This window comes from Phoenix dactylifera, chromosome 3 (genome assembly GCF_009389715.1).
Source record: "Phoenix dactylifera cultivar Barhee BC4 chromosome 3, palm_55x_up_171113_PBpolish2nd_filt_p, whole genome shotgun sequence".
Classification (NCBI taxonomy): Eukaryota; Viridiplantae; Streptophyta; class Magnoliopsida; order Arecales; family Arecaceae; genus Phoenix; species Phoenix dactylifera.
The window spans coordinates 5,764,817-5,781,477 of NC_052394.1; the positions used below are offsets into that span (position 1 = coordinate 5,764,817).

Here is a 16,661-nt window from a genome sequence, read left to right on the forward strand (position 1 = left end):
AATAATTTGATTAAAATAGAAAAAAATCATCAAGTGCTTGCTTGGATGGTATCATTCTTTGCCCTTTAGGTAAGGATATGGGTTTCAATTCTGTGGAATCAGCCTCCCAAGGGTAGGGTAAATATAGGATATAAGAGGTGGGTATTAGCCCCCCTAATCTCAAAAGAAAAACAACTTACAAAAAAACCAAGAAAAAGAAAGGAAAATATAGAAAACTAATTTGTAACATATTAATCAATAATAAAGACCATGATAAGGAAAAATGCACATGATATTAAAAGCTATAAATACTTAGTGTACATATGCTTTAACATTATTTGATGTTAGAATTTTGCACGGTCTGATAAATAAATATGAATGAAAATGAACAAATATGAAGACCCACATTGTAGTTTTTCTATGACCAACCTTATGTCCTAGATATCAGGTTGTTACTTGCTAATGACACACAAGAATGTCACATAGAAAAGCCATAAGTCTTCTCTTGACCAAAGTAGCTTGCTAAATCTCTTGTATGTAGCTCGTGAATGATTTGGTCATGCATGGAAGTTTTTAGGATGGAGTCGATCAACCTCAAACAAGTAGCCATTTTGTGGTAGGAATTTTGGATAGGCCTGACCTTCTCCTTTGGGTATTTTGCAAATCTTGTTATAATAGGGATCAACTTTATACAGTCCTTTAAGCCGGTGGAACTTGTTCACTTTAGCTGACATTTACATCAATAAATAAGTTTATTTGCTAAAGGGATCGATGACCCTATTCTGAACTTCTGCCTCGTGGACCAAGTTGAAGGTATACTCTTGCAAGAAGTTACTCCACTTGGCATGCTTGGAGTTCAAATTTCTTCGAGAGTAAGGCTGCAAATGGATCGAGTTGACCCATGACCTGACCCAACTCAACCTACTTAAATCCGATACGGATCCGATTTTAGGATCCGTGAGACCGGATTGGGTTTCAAAATTGGACCCATTCTATATTGCGGGTCAGATCACCTAATTTGACCTGTTGATTCAATCTATACACGATTTAAGGATTTATGGGGCCGGACTAGGTTTTAAATTTGGGCACGTTCCATATTTCAGGTCGGGTTTGGGTTTATTAAGGTCAGACCCGACCTGATATAATCCGATCGTTTGCTATATAGGTCTAATTTGGGTCTTCTAACTTATTACTCGAGTTTATCCAATCCCCAAATACCTGTTAACCTGAAGTTGGGGGGGGGGGGGGTGTAGAGTGGGTAGTGTTAAGCCGATCTACCGTCTACAGTCTACTATTTTGAAATTTCAATTGGAGATTAGCTCTATATAATGGTGGCATACATCATCAATTAATTGGTTTCAAATAAATTGTATCATTATCCCACCAATCCAAGCCTTTTAATTTGAATTTATTCACATAACATAAGAGATGTTGTGGTACTCTACATAGCTGAGTGATAATGCGACTGACTTGACATTTTATCCTTGCTCTATTTCAATGTATTAGATATCTTTAAACATAATAGTTCATATAATCCGTAGAGAATGCTCAACTTTTGGAACTCTTTTCAATTATCTTTTGAGTCTCGTATTGGAAAAAATTATAATATTAAATATGTCATAATATGCTTCCAAAAAGATAATCATATTTTATGATGAAGCTACGATTTTCTTTTATCTAAATTTTACTCTTTTACTTTAGAACTCCATATGTGTGACCCGAACCCGACCTAAATCTGAGTCTTTCTGATTGGGATTAGGTTATACATGGACCTAACATGACCCGAATGACTCATTGGGCCAAAAATTTTGGCCATGGGCCTGACTCGATACAACCTGATCTTCTATTGAGTCGGGTCTGGTTCCAACATTAGGATCCGAAAAAAAGACCAAGTCGGGTTAGAGTCACTTATGACGTGGGTCGACTAGACCTATTTGTACCTCAATCCGAGGGGTGTAAATAGCGCAAGGGTCTGTAGTTGGAGTAGAGTACAAACTTTATGTGGATGAAGTAGTGCTTCCAATACTTTATTGTCTGAATCACAGTATAGAACTTAATGTCATAGGCAGAGTAGAACGACTTTGTATTATCGATTTTTTCACTTAAATAAACCACCAGATATCCTTATTTGCTAAGGGTTTATCCATGCCCAACATGGGAGGCATCACATAAGACTTCGAACACTTTCTCAAAGCTAAGTAGGTGTAGAACCATAGCCTCAGTTATTTGCTACTTGATATCTCCGAAGGCTTGATCGGTGGCTCTGTCCAATTGAATTCTCCTTATGCACTCGATATTGGAGCCATCATGCTGCTGAAGATACGGATGAACCAGTAGAACATAACCAGCCTATAGAAGTTTTTGATTTCATATATAATTGCAGCGTTCGTCCACTCAATAATTGCCTTGATCTTCGTGCGGCCCTAACCTTGATGATGTTGGTGGATGCGATGAATCCAACATAGACAACTTTGGGTTGCACCAAAATGCACTTTAGTTCCCATACATTTTTCTTTGATCATGGACTCGCCTTATACAACCATAATTCCAGCCCGAACCATGCTCCGCTATTTATTAGAAGGCTAACACAGTTGCTGACTAGGTAATCTCTTACGTAGTGCATCACTCTGAAAGTTTTTTTTGGATGAACTAGACGGATGTTACCTACTCATTTAGCCAACTTATTTTTTTTTGATTTTTTTTTGGCTATACTCATATATGATTGGTGTGAGATGCCGTACCAAGAAAATAAAAAAAAACATGCTTTGCTAAATCTGTCAATTGGAAACATACATAAAGACAAATAAATTTCTTTGGGAGATATATCCGCATATAACTTATATTAGGTCATAAAGCTTATATAATATTCTTGCAGATGGAGATGTCCGCATATAAATGTCTATGCGGATGTTTATTTGCACACGGTTTAACAACTCGTGCGGATGTACAAGGGATATTTCTATGCAGAAAATAATCCGTATAAAAGTTCTTTGCGGACCCATGCACGTTAGCTGGCAGAGAACTTGCTGGGGTTGAAATGGCAAGACAGGTCTCCCGTGCGGACTGCTCGTAAAGTCTCTATGCGGGAATCGTATAGTCCGTATAAAGGAATTCATGCGGATATATGCGCAGGCTCAGTGGCAGCAGCGACACTCCTCTGCCTGAAGCTGAAGTGGCGATGCTTTCAAGCGGACGTGCGACCTCTTTTCTTTTCCAGCCCGAGCAACAGACGAAGGAAGACTCTGGAGTCGGAAACTCTACCTGGTGTTGCCATCGATCCTCCCTCTAATTCTTCGGTATTCATCTCTTCCTCAAAACCCTAGGCCTTCTCATCCTGATTTCCGATTCTAGTAAGAGGGTGCAAAGGGAAATTTAGGGTTTTCTCAAAAGTTTTGTGATTTCTTTTATTTCTCTCCCGTTTATTTGCGATTTTTTATGTTAGATTGCATCTATTTTTATTTTCCCTTTGTTTAGCAATCTTGGAGCGGTATTCCAACACTTGTAATGGACATCGATTCGGGCTCGAGCTCAAGCAAGGCGGTGCAAATGGATTTGGAGGAACCTAGCGAGAGTGGGGTATGCTTTTATTCAATTTTCTTGATTTTTTTCGAGGATAAAGTTTTCTTCGTAGCCCTTCTTATTGTTCATCATCTTGTATTTGTTAGTCGAATTCAAAGGGTAAAGAAAAGGAAGAGCTTTCCGAGTCGATAGAGAAATTGCACATATCTGAATCGTCCTCAAATGGGAACTTCAGAAGAAAGCCAGTTATCATCATTGTTGTTGGGATGGCAGGCATGTAATGCTTCTCGGGAAAAAAAATTGTTAGCTTTTGAGTTCTTTCCAACCTAATTCTCCAATTGGGGTTTGTTTCTTGCAGGGAGTGGTAAAACCACATTTCTTCACCGGTTGGTTTGTCACACACAATCCTCCAATATCCGTGGATATGTTCTGAACCTTGACCCAGCTGTTATGACGCTTCCTTTTGGTGCCAACATCGATATAAGAGACACTGTTCGCTACAAGGAAGTGATGAAGGAGTACAATCTTGGTCCCAATGGTGGAATTCTTACATCGTTAAATCTTTTCTCCACAAAGTTTGATGAGGTGGATTTAGCATCTGATAAGATTTCCACTCTTTAATTTCTTCAGCCTTCATATTTTGTTCTGGGTTGTTGCTGATGCTGTCTGGTTTTAGGTTATATCTGTCATTGAGAAGCGGGCGGATCAACTTGATTATGTTCTGGTGGATACACCTGGTCAGATTGAGATATTCACTTGGTCAGCTTCAGGAGCAATAATTACTGAAGCTTTCGCTTCCACATTTCCAACAATCATTGCTTATGTTGTTGACACACCTCGGTCGGCAAACCCGGTGACATTCATGAGTAACATGCTTTATGCGTGCAGCATACTTTACAAGACAAGGTTGCCCTTAGTGTTGGTATTTAACAAGGTTGATGTGACCAAGCATGAGTTTGCATTGGAGGTATTAGAAGAATATTAAACTATTTCTTCTTCCATGACTTTTTTTTTACCCTATTAATACAGTACATATGCTGCTTCTGATGTGCTTGCTTTTTATTCTTTTTGTCAACAATTATAATTCCATAAATGTATAAGCTAGTCATTTGTTTATTACAAATCACCAATGACTAATTGCCCTATATACAGTCTTGTTGTGCTGCTAGGTTGTATGTATTAAAATTAATAACACCATTTCTTGAGTCATTTGATCTTCTTATATAACTTTGCATTGTGCAACGAATGTCATAGATGCCAAAAATTTTATAGGACTAGGAAGTTTTGGTGAGATCTCAAGGCTCGTAGGTGTGGTAAATAAAGGGAGGTGGTGTTTTAAAATTGTTGCCACAAGTAGTGCTGAAAGATGTGGCTATCTGGTTAAAGAACAGATCCCCACATAAGAGCAGGTCTTGGTGGAAACTGGTGTTTGCATTAGTACCAAATTAATTTCACAGTTGATGGGTATATTTGACTTATTTCAAAAGGTGTGAATTATTATAGAAGGTGCTAATTTGAAATCCAACCTAAGTCTTTGGAATTCTTCCCAAAGTTTTGAAAAGTCATGTGGAAGATGCAGGTAAAGAAATAGGTGAGTAGATGTAACTCTTATTCATTAAGGGAACATTCGAAGGAACCAGAGTACACTCGGGACCTACTGTCTTCTTCCTGTGGCCTATGGTATTAAAAGTGCAAGCCATTCTTTGAAGTTGAGTTTGATATGATGGAATAGCTTAAGAAAAATGACCACCCTGTATGAGAACTATTTTGGTTTCATTATGGGACATGGATTTAAGAAACATTTTCATACTTCATGAGTAGATCATAACTGATTGAGTAGCTTGTGTGTGATGAATAATTATATAATTCATGAATAACTTGAATAATGAGTTATAAAATGATTATTTTTGAATAACTGGAGAAATTTCCAGTAATTTGACTTTGCATTGATATTCTTGATGGAGTTTCTGTTGGAGAAATCTTAGAGATAAGGTATAGTGCTGCATTGTTCGTATAAAGATGCAATATCTTTCCTGGAGGCCATGTTTATGTGATTGAACTTCAAGTTTTTTCCATGCAAAAGTACAATCAGTGTTAAGGAAAAACTGTATGTTTTTCCTCGAGTATAGACTAATAGGGTTTCAGCTTTCAAGAGAGTAGGGTAAAAACTATATGATTTGAAGGCTTGTGGCTCTTTAGCTATCTTCATGTGCTACAAGTGCCGCCTTCATAACAATAAGGAATATTCGACCATTTTCTGGACATCCACATGTTCATACTGCAGGTAAAAAGTAATAAGACTGGTAGAAGTCAGAAAATATTCTAACAAAGCCACTATACAGTAGTTACTATGCAATTTTTGTCTTTTGTTATCCATGCAATTAATGAGTTTTGCGTTGCTTTTCTTCACACAATGAATAAATACTGCTTATTGTCTTTGAAACAGTGGATGGAAGATTTTGAGGCATTTCAGACAGCGGTAGACACTGATACATCATATACATCAACTTTAACAAGAAGCCTTTCTCTGGTACTTGATGAGTTTTATAAAAATCTGCGCTCGGTTGGAGTTTCAGCCATTTCAGGTTTTGGAATGGAAGCCTTCTTTAATGCGATAGAAGCAAGTGCTAAAGAATATATGGAGAACTACAAGTATCAACCCTCTTGCTGGTTTTGCTGCATTATTTTAGTTTTATCTAAATTCAGGATGCAAATTCATTCTCTATTCTACTTGTGCAGAGCTGATCTTGACAAGAGACGGGCTGAGAAGGAAAGGCTGGAGGCAGAACGCAGGAGGGAAAACATGGAGAAATTACGGATAGACATGGAAAAAACCAAAGGACAAACTGTGGTGCTAAGCACTGGTTTAAAGGACAAGGAATCTGCTAGCAGGATGATGGAAGATGACAATGAGGAAGAAGAAGAGGAAGAAGATGACTATGTTAGGTTTTCAGAGGAGGATGAGGAAGAAGATGAGGGTGAAGATGAGGAAGTTGCCCACTTTGCATTCTAAGGGTATCCCAACAGTCAAAAATTCTGATTTTTGAAATGTTCCTCCTCTATACAAGAGCTCATTTCTCCTAATTTTTCTGACAACCTGTTCACTTAAAGGCAGAGGCAGATTCTGACTGCTACGCATGAGGAGTTTTGCTCTTTTTTTGTTGCGCCTGCTTTGTGCATGCTTTCATAACATGCAGGCTTCAGCTGCAATGAAGATGATTTATTATGAACTGTGGATTTGTCTGTTAACCTTGCTGATGGGCATTTTTGTTTGCAGTGTTGGTGTCGACCCATCCAGCAGCATCTTATGGAGCATATGACCAGAGAACAGGATCTTGAGATCAGCTGGCAAAAGATTAATGACCAGAATTTTGATTATGGATGGTTGTCCTGTAGGCTCTGTAAACATCTCAAAAGTGCTATTAGTTTTGGATGTTATATACCTTCTATGGGATGTTAATCAGCAGATTTTGTTGATTAAGAATGTGATTGAGTTTTGCTTTTTGTTAATGGCAGAAAGCACTATTTGGTCTATGCGTTTAGTTTTGAAACAATGCAAGTATTTTTCTAACGCTCATTATCCAAGGAGGTTCTTTATTTTGTCGTAATATCTGTCTGTACTTTTTCATGTGGTTGGCACAAGATAATTAAACCACTCTTCTGCACGCTAGATCTTTCAGAAGCAATACTATGGCCCAACAGGTGCAGGGCCACTATGGCAAATCTTGTCCTTTGGATTTCATCAGTGTAGAAAATCTTATTGGGTGGAATACTTATCAAAGTAATCCATTGTCATTTACTCGTTCATCAAATACATCTCTGTTTTATCAAATAATTTCATCAGCCATCTGCATCGCATATGCTGAAGTTTTGTGAGAACCAGTATTGTTCATTGACGATTCTGTGCTCCCGGATGGTTGAACAAAGTACTCCCTGCTTGAAACTCTGACTTGCTGTAAGACCATGATGAGATCATTGATCAAAAGGTACGGCTATTTGGATCAGTCGGACTAGATAAATCGAAAGTCAAGTCATTCCTCCTCAACTACTCTTTGTTACCCCTCTCACTGTGAAAGAAGCACAAACTTCTTCGAGAGCCCCCATTCTTTATCGTGAGCTGTTTATATCTGCAAAATTGTGCTTTTGTTATCTCAAGTCGGTTGCTCTCTTACTCTATTTGAAAGAGAATTTTAGGAGTTGGCTGAGTAAAGCTAGATTCTATCAAAGTGATAGAGTGAAGCCTTCACGACGTGGTGGGAGCTATGGTGTTCTTTTAAGATGTTTCGTATTTGTCTTCATATACTTAGGACTCTTGAAAAATACTATTTTCTATGGCTGCTTATATTACCTATCATATATAGCTGGCCAAAAATGGCTGAATTTTAGGAAGAGCAATCAACTGCCAAGGTTCATCTTAGAGAGGACTCAAGTTTAAGCTACTGTGATCATCTACTCATATTCTTCTAGAGAATCTTTGATAGTTCGGAGCACTTGGGACTCTACCTCATCTCTTACATTATCCCACATAGCGTTCATTACTTAAGAGTCTCCACCCGTAGCTGACCATTCTGATTGCGCTTTTTGGACCGGCGTAGCGTGCTTCTTTTTTTTTTTTTTGTTAATGCGGGTGGATCTGACGGGACCGGATACACCCAATAAAGTCAAAAAATAGAATACCTCGGAGTGCCAAGGGCAACTCCCCATCGCCAATCCATAAGGTGCCTCCGAAGTGACAAGCTACATACGCAGCTACCCAATCCGCAGCACCATTACCTTCACGGTAAATATGCTTGGCCTGAAAGGGCCATCCATCCCTCGCCATAACCCAAATGTCACGGAGCAAGGGATGGTCACAACCGCCACGCCTTGGACCCCCCTGGATCCAACTGACAACGGTGGCTGAGTCACCCTTCAGGATAATGGACCTAGCCCGTAAGACACACCGGGCATGGCGAAGGCCTGCCCAGGCTGCTGTCAGCTCCGCACTCGGAACTGAAGTGTCAAATAACTGACTGCCACCGGCAGCCACAACCCTGGCACACGGGTCCCGGATAACAAAACCCGCGCCTCCCCGCATACCACCATCCAAAACAGACCCATCAAAGTTGACCTTGAGGAAACTCGGGGGTGGGGGCTCCCAGGTGAAAAACACCGTACGAGAGACTGCCGAAGCAGAGTGGGAACCCCAGGTGTTCCGAGCTATCAAGGTCCCTCCAACAGGGATAGTGTAACACAACTCTACCGCCTGAACGCGGGCACTCTCGACAACAAATCGTGGCGACATACGTCGTTCGCTGAAGGTGCGAGCATTCCTGGCCAACCAGATCTGGTAGGCAATGCAGGTAGCTCGGACAACCTCCTGACGAAGCACCAGGGACTCCGATCCCTGACGCATGGCCTGTAAGAACAGGTCCCTACATCGCCATACCACCGATGGGACCCCTGCCAGCTGCCAAGTGCCCCTAGCCCATGTGCACCGAAACAGGGCATGGTCCACTGTCTCGGCCACACCACAAGCCCCACACACGAATGAGATCCTCACACCTCGACCTGCGAGTATAGCTCTCGTAGGGAGACGGTCCCAGGCCACCTTCCAGAGGAACAACGCAACCCTCGGGTGGAGCCCCAATCGCCAAATCCAGGCAAAATTCGGGCCATGCTCGTAATCCTGCCGAAGGATATGGGAGAGATCGCCCATCCTGACCCTGGATCTGGTCGAGAAACCCCACACACGTACATTTAGTCCGCCACTTCGTGGTAACGGTAGTGAGCGGACCCGCTCCGCCAAATGCTGCCCGAACAAACGGGCCAACTGAATCTCATCCCAGCCAGCCACCCCGGGGGTCATGAGATCACAAACCTGTAGACCCTCCCCAGCCTCGACACTAACCATAGTCGGCCAAAGCCGTAGCGGGAGGCCGTCGACCCATGGGTCTCCAGCTACATCGATGCTACGTCCGTCGCTTATCAGCCATCGGGTGTGACTCGACACTAATGGCAAGTATGTCACTATCTCACGCCATAGAAAGAAGCATCTCTGCCCTCCTCGGGCCCAGCCCTCCGGGCTTGCCCCCCGCGTAGCGTGCTTTTGAGAGGATTTGTTTGAGGAAAAAAATTTATGAGAACCCATAGAGGCTGGTATGCAAACCAGGACTGTCCTAAAAGCTGGTTAGAGGTTTTAGAGCATGCTGAGGGAAAGTCTGGCTTTTTTTTCGGGCGGAGTGTGCGATCGAATTCGGCCTAAATCTATGTGAACATAAAAAAAGAAGCAATGATATATCTGATCGATGAGATCCAGTCAGTCATGTCTTGAGCCAAACAGCGAATCCTAGTTCATCTCAACAGAATCCCCTGGAGCTGAGCCTTACCATCGTCGGCCGTTGGATCGGGATCGAATCGCGGCCGACGTGGCTTTCTCCGGCCGCTTAATCCCTGAACCCCAGTCTGCCCTCTTCTCTTCCCCCTGCCGAGAGAGCGAGCGAGCGAGCGAGAAGTGGTAGGGGTCCGAGAAAGAGCTTCTTTCGAGTGCGGTGCGATGTTCCTGCGGCGGATCTTGACGGGGGGGATGGGGGCGGTATTGTTGGCGAAGGTGAAGGAGACGACGGGGATCGTGGGGCTGGAGGTGGTGCCGAACGCCCGGGAGGTGCTGATCTCGCTGTACAGGCGGACCCTGAAGGAGATCCAGGCCGTGCCGGAGAACGAGGGCTACCGCAAGGCCGTCGAGAGCTTCACCCGGCACCGCCTCGAGGTCTGCCTCGAGGAGGAGGACTGGGAGGTGATCGAGAAGCGCATCGGCTGCGGCCAGGTCGAGGAGCTCATCGAGGAGGCCCAGGACGAGCTCAAGCTCATCGACAAGATGATCGGTCCCCACCCCTTCCTTTCTACTTTTATTAGATTAATCTCTCCTTCTATTGCTTGCATTTTTTTGTTCTTTGAGACCCGAATTCGTCATCTCGGAATGCATCCCTATCCCTCTAATAATCTGATCAAAGATTTTTCATTTTTGCATTTATTATGCAAAAAAAAAAATAAACCCATCTTGCAGTAGTATTTGATCTGGAAAGTCGATTTCTTTCTTTCCCTTGGTTAGGTTTTTCTCTGGAAGGAACGTATTTTATAGCATAAATATCGATTTTTTTTCTAGTGGTGTTGCTGTGCGGATTAGGGATTTGATTGTTTAGAGTCGTGGAAATGAGTGAAGTGCATTCGATCGTGTATAGCTTTGAAAAAAAAAAAATCATTGATCATCACATGGAATTCTGTTAAGAGATTGTATGAAAATGGAATTCCTTGTATTCTCATTTGAGAATGGAAGGAAGCACTTTTATTTGGGAGAGTTCGAAGAAAAAGGAAGATTATTTTATTTTGACTTGTCTTTTTTTTTCCCTTGTATTTGTTAGGTTCTGTCTGGCCTTCATATTTTCTGAAACTTTGTAGCATCAATGAGTTTTTGGGCCCCCTTTGAAGTGGTGAAAGTTAGAAATTACTGTCTTTTGGATGGTAACTCTGAGGCAATGAATGAACTTTACTCGATTATAGGCTTTATCGGTAGTGAAGGATTTCCGAATTTTTATATTATGAACGGGTTTTCTTTTTTGTTCCTGGGAAATGAGAATGTTACAGAAATTTAAAATGTCCTTTTTTGACTGATAAAGCCCAGGATCCATTAATGTGTGAAGTGCTTGAGATGAATTGTATTTCAGTAAGATGAGCGGAAGGTGGCACATTTCTCATTTGCATTCAGTACTTGTATGACTGACATGAGTAAACATAATGTAATGGAAATGCTATCGAGACATTAAAGTTTGGATATCTTCAACCATGGCATGATGATGATGGCCGCCTGTAGTGCCATAATGTTCACAAAGAAGGTGGAGATTATCAAGCAACACCAAGTAGTGACTACTGCACATGGGTTGAAGCTCCGACCTTACAACCATTTCTGTGTACAGTACCACTGTAATAAAGCATGTGGGAAAAAAGATAGTGACCTTGTTTACCACATTAAGTGTAAGAAGTTTGGTTTTCTTAAGATTTTGAGCAAATAATGATTATCTTTTTAGCACTAAGAGGAGTGGAGATTGTGTTTAATTGTCAGATGACTATGAGAGAATTGTTGGTTCTGTGATTCCTCAAGTGGTCAATATAACTAGTCATACACAGCTTTGAATCTTATCTTTTTGTGGAGCAAGAAAAACCAAAACTTGACTTGCATATTGTAGTCTTTAGCTAAGATTTAGAGAAGAACAGCCTCTTTAAGGTCAACTATCTTAGGGCGCCAAAGTTCAGGTAACTTTTCATTATTCTAGGTCATTCTTGATAATCTTTAAACATCACTGAGGCAATATATTATAACAATTCTAGTTCAACGAAGTAATCATAGATATTCAACTAGTATTTTTACTTGTACTCTTCTTTGTTATTATATCCACACTTTCTGATGTTAAATTGGAACCAGGAAGGGAACTGTTGAATGTATGTGTATTTTACATTCTAAAATTGGAATTATGGAGGGCCTTGTAATGAACTACCATATTTGATATTTTTGATTTAAGCTTAGTGACACATCTTAACCATTCATTCTTGTCAAAGGCTACATTTTTAAGCAAAGTGTTAAGAAAAAATCATTACGAGAATAAATATTCATATTGCAATTAGCATCAGTGCCTATATGATATTTTGTGGTATTCGATACACATTATTAAGCGTTGATTTCGTGGTGCAATGTGATTGTTGTATGTATGCTACTTAAGGGGCAACTGTGTAGGGCTATAGTAGGATTCACTTTGTTGTATCCATTGGATTGTTAGGCGATAAAAAGGTGGGCGATGTTGAAGATGTTAATGTTAAGGTGGTGTTTGGTAAGAGTGAAAAGCATCAAGTTTGAAACAAGTAGAAGATGAGTTAAACATACTGAGAATATAAAAAGTGATATTCCGACTACAATGGACTTTTCTGCTAAGGTGTTGCTCTTTCAGAATGTCGTAGTGCAGTTAGATTTGTCTATCTTTCTTCTGTCTAGCTTGCTGCATGCCTTTAGACAAATATTCCTTTATTCTGGTTATGTGAAGTTGAAAGATGAAGTGATTATTAGCAGTCCTATTCTTACTGAGGCTTAGCAGGAAGCATATCTGCTGAGTTTGCTAAAATTGCTTAGAATTGCAGGAGCAAACTGAACGAAGAAAAAGAAATTAGGTAGGCTGTCAATATCTGTCCAAGAATATTCCTTGTTGATAGTAATATGTTGTACTTTTGACGGGGACATGCAGAATGATTTGGTCTTTTGGTGTTTAGGTCTTCATGTGGAAATAGACATGGAAGTATTTTGGCTAAGGAAAACAATAGTGTTATGTTCTGGACCTTTCCAAGGATGTTAACTATGCTGGCAGATCAATGAGAATGTGATGCATTGTTTTGCTCTAGGCCCTTGTACTTGATGGGTTCTGGAAGAGGTCCTAGATTTTATTTGGTTGTCCATGATTAAATTTTATCAATCTTTTTGAAAAACTTGATAGGTTAAAGAGACCGAATATCTCAAAAGAGAAGAGTATCATACCACATGTTTTTTGCTAGAGTGCCTGAAATAAAGAGAATTACCACGATTCTGAAGATAAGATCAGGGATCCCATTCTTCTTGTTCTAGACATTTCTAAAATGAGTAAGTATTGCAAGTTCAGCTGCTTGGCCTGAAAATGGGAACACTTGTAGCTGTCATTGTTGTCCAGATCCGTTGATGGGCTAGACATTTTTCCTCTTCCATCTGTGTGTGTATGTGTAGAATTGCTGTGACCTTTCACTTGTGTGATCAGACACACTATTTGCTAGTCCCTACTACTTTCCAGAGCTTGGCTTGGGTTTGTTTTGAGCCCATGTTTTGAAGTTTGGAGATATTGTCTAAGTCTGCAGAGCGATGATCTTGGAGGAATGAGATGCCCAAAGTTCCGTGAAAGGGTTGCATTAGTATGTACCATGTGTGAGGATTTGTGATATATATGGAGGGTTGTTTTATGTATTAACACATAGACCTCTTGGTTTGCTACTAGTTATAACCAATGAAATTTGCGGCAATACCATTTGATACTCTTATGAAATAGAGGAGCAAATACTTGAACTCAATATTTTCTTTCCACTATGCCTCAACATCCTGGTTATGGGTGTTAATCACTGCACTATGGTTGGACAGATAAATTCTCTAACAATATATTACCATCTGTGACAGAACTTCATACAAGAATTTTTTTTTTCTTCTCTGTGATACATTCTAATTGATTAATAATCTTAGTTTATATATTCATCGTCATTTAAAGTATATACATGATATTTCTTATGAATGTAGACAAGCTTTAGTTTGGCAAGTAATTGTTTCCATCATTTTGGATAGCTCATGTTGGGCGTGTCTAGTAGATTATTTGGCATATAATTTGCTTAAGTTTTGGCATGTTTGAAGTTATTGAACCAGTTATGCTTAGCTTTCGGACTAATTTCTCGGGTCCAAATTTAACCCAATTGTTTGAGAGTGCCTGAAAATAGTAAGGTGCTTTTATTGCTGTTTTGAGAGAATTAAAAGTAAGTGTTGCTCAAATGTCAGCCTCAGAAGAGGATGTGCGTGTTTGATTCCCAGAAGCAGTAATCAGATTATGCTAGTATTTGGCTCCTGTTTTCTTTTGGTATTATTCCAATTAAATTTCTCAGACCCAAATCTGACTAAATGTTGAAGGGTGCCTGAAAACAGTAAGCTGCTTCTAGTGCTCTTTTGAGACAGTTGATGGAAGAATTGCTCAAATGTCAGCCTTCGAAGAGTATGTGAATGCTTGATTCCAAAAGCCTGTTCTCTGTTTTGGATTGCAATGAACCCTGGTATGCTTGATTCCCGTACCGCCCCGCCCCCCTCCCTCCCTTCTCCAAAATAAAAGAGCCAGGGTCACCTGTCATATTGTTTGCGGTGATACATTAACTGATGGTGGGTTCGCTGCTTTGAGATGTACTGCAAGTCTGCGAATAAGAATCAGAGAGATAGCTACCCAGATAAGGAGCTCAATCTTAAGAGCCTGGGGAAGGAGTCATAGAACTTGAACCCACATTGGATGATTTATGAGGATGCATCTGACCCTCTATAGACCTCGCAGTGGTAGGGGCCTTATGCATTGGACCACCCTTGTTTTTGGGAATTCATTTACTTAGTTATACAGAACATGAGAAATGATTTCTTGTGGTTTTCTGGTTCCGATTATTGGCCTGAATTTTATATGCAATGGGACTGTGAGTCCAAAGCTTTTTGTTTGTGCAATCCTATTTCCATGACTCTTGCCCCGGACTGCAACAGTGCAACTGTTAAGCAGGCTGGCAGCAGGCATATTATGGTATATGGAGCCAGTTCTTGAGATAGGTCTATAGAAAACATTTTAGTTTCTCAGCACAGGCCCAGCCTATTAAAAAGCAAGGACAGTTGTTATTGTGCACTACCAAGGACTGGCAGCAGATAGGTACTGTTAAAGTATTACAGTTCTTATATGGCTTCCACTGTATTACTAGCATCGCTTTGAGCGTCTACAACCAGAGGTCTCACCCTTAAAGTTTGACGGCTTGCCTTCTAGGATATAGCTGCAAGTGACTTTTCCCAAGTTACTGTGGATTAGTGCATGTGATAATTGGTAAACAAGTTGTTCAGAAAGGAAGAAGTCATGTTTATTTCATTGCTAATGTAATAAGACTTGTATGCTGCAGCTTAAATTTTGTTATGCTGAATGCAGAATGGGATCCCTGGGGTGTTCCAGATGATTTTGAATGTGAAGTCATTGAAGACGATACTCCAATTCCGAAACATGTTCCTCAACACCGACCTGCTCCACTCCCAGAAGAGTTCTACAAGACGTTAGAGGCACTTACTTCGAAACCTGCTCCTAAGGATGAACCTTCCACTCAATCAAAGGCTTAAAATTATGGCTTTGCTTGGTTTCAAAACTGTTCATATGGGGAGCATTTGTCATGCCTCTTGGTCGCTACTCTGGTCTTCATATTATGTTAGTCATAAATAACCTGGCTTCCTCTTATGAGTGAAATAATGGTAGGAAAATACCTGTTGTTAATGCGTTTTTAACTCACGGGTACCGTCATTCCTGACATTTCTATGGTCTTGGGTTGAAAATTCTTTATGACTTTGGTCGAGGTGATAGTTATGATTTTGCCTATTCTGTGAAACAAAATTTTTGTTTGGATGGTGTCGAGTGCCGGTCAGATGGCAAATTCCAGCTCCTCTTTTTTATGGTTCATGTTTCTTCGATGCTAAATCTTGTTCTGGTGTTGAGTTCAAGCCAAATAGGCGGCATAACCAAGCTTGTATTTGGTGTTTGTATTCGTGCCAAATGTTGGCAATAATATCTAATAAAAAAAAAGCCATGAAAAATCTTTCCTCTTTGATTCTTGCTAAGGCATTTGAGACTTGCAGTATCAGCATCCTCTCTGTCGACATCAAGGGAATCATGAATGGATGAATCAAGATTCATTTCCAATTCATCGACTTATTCATTGTTCATGCTCTATCATTCTGTCCCCTTGTTAATCTGCAGGATTTTGTGAAGGCTTGCAGTGTGACCTGGTGGTTGGGACTCGTCTGAAATACATTCCCTGCTGCTAGGCCAACTTCGGAGAACTGGCTGATGTCTGAATCAAAGGTGAATCTCAGGGCTTGGTCATTATATCTTAGTGCGGTCTATAACCTTCTAGCTTTCCAAATGGTATGCATAATATGTATAATTTATTCTCAGCATCTACTTGTGCTGGCGTTGAGATAAGAAATCAGCTCAATCTCTTATCTTGAAGTAGTTTAGAGCACTGTTGGCTGTCGGCTATGACACATATCGCCCATGGGGCCATCTCAGGCATATGCACAGGTTGATGTAATTACTAGATCACAGGATTAACAACCTTCCAATTCCAATTCTGGACCTTGATGATTCTCTTCTTTCTCCTCTCTTTCGGATGTATTGCATGCAAAAGGATTTTCACATATTTAGCAAATCATTTGCCTTAGCAAAAGACATGATTTTTTTTTTTTCAACAAAAAATTTTCAGACTAAATTTGCTTGTCTGACTAGGTAACGAGAGAATGCTTTAGATTTGGGAACCATACCTCACCCATGGTTTAAGATTTTGGGTTTAAGAGG

At 40.5% G+C, this 16,661-nt stretch overlaps 2 protein-coding genes across 2 annotated transcripts; both read left to right on the top strand.

Moving 5' to 3' along the window:
* Nucleotides 1-3,114: 3,114 nt before the first annotated feature.
* On the top strand, nucleotides 3,115-7,106 carry LOC103701008 (GPN-loop GTPase QQT2). Its single transcript, XM_008782933.3, has 8 exons — nucleotides 3,115-3,275; nucleotides 3,454-3,555; nucleotides 3,645-3,771; nucleotides 3,857-4,083; nucleotides 4,175-4,465; nucleotides 5,945-6,150; nucleotides 6,238-6,513; nucleotides 6,776-7,106. Exons 2-7 carry the CDS (start codon nucleotides 3,484-3,486, stop codon nucleotides 6,509-6,511), a joined length of 1,197 nt encoding a protein of 398 aa, XP_008781155.1. The 5' UTR covers nucleotides 3,115-3,275; nucleotides 3,454-3,483; the 3' UTR covers nucleotides 6,512-6,513; nucleotides 6,776-7,106.
* Nucleotides 7,107-9,612: 2,506 nt separating this feature from the next.
* On the top strand, nucleotides 9,613-15,912 carry LOC103701009 (probable NADH dehydrogenase [ubiquinone] 1 alpha subcomplex subunit 5, mitochondrial). The gene is made up of 2 exons (XM_008782934.3): nucleotides 9,613-10,361; nucleotides 15,249-15,912. The coding sequence occupies exons 1-2, from the start codon at nucleotides 10,034-10,036 to the stop codon at nucleotides 15,431-15,433; spliced, it is 513 nt and encodes a 170-aa protein (XP_008781156.1). The 5' UTR covers nucleotides 9,613-10,033; the 3' UTR covers nucleotides 15,434-15,912.
* Nucleotides 15,913-16,661: the final 749 nt, after the last annotated feature.

Coding starts and splice junctions, on each gene's coding strand:
- LOC103701008 (XM_008782933.3), top strand. CDS start 3,484: ATGGACATCGATTCGGGCTCGAGCTCAAGCAAGGCGGTGCAAATGGAT. Junction 3,772..3,856: donor CATTGTTGTTGGGATGGCAG/GCATGTAATGCT, acceptor TGTTTCTTGCAG/GGAGTGGTAAAACCACATTT. Junction 4,466..5,944: donor AGCATGAGTTTGCATTGGAG/GTATTAGAAGAA, acceptor TCTTTGAAACAG/TGGATGGAAGATTTTGAGGC.
- LOC103701009 (XM_008782934.3), top strand. CDS start 10,034: ATGTTCCTGCGGCGGATCTTGACGGGGGGGATGGGGGCGGTATTGTTG. Junction 10,362..15,248: donor GCTCATCGACAAGATGATCG/GTCCCCACCCCT, acceptor TGCTGAATGCAG/AATGGGATCCCTGGGGTGTT.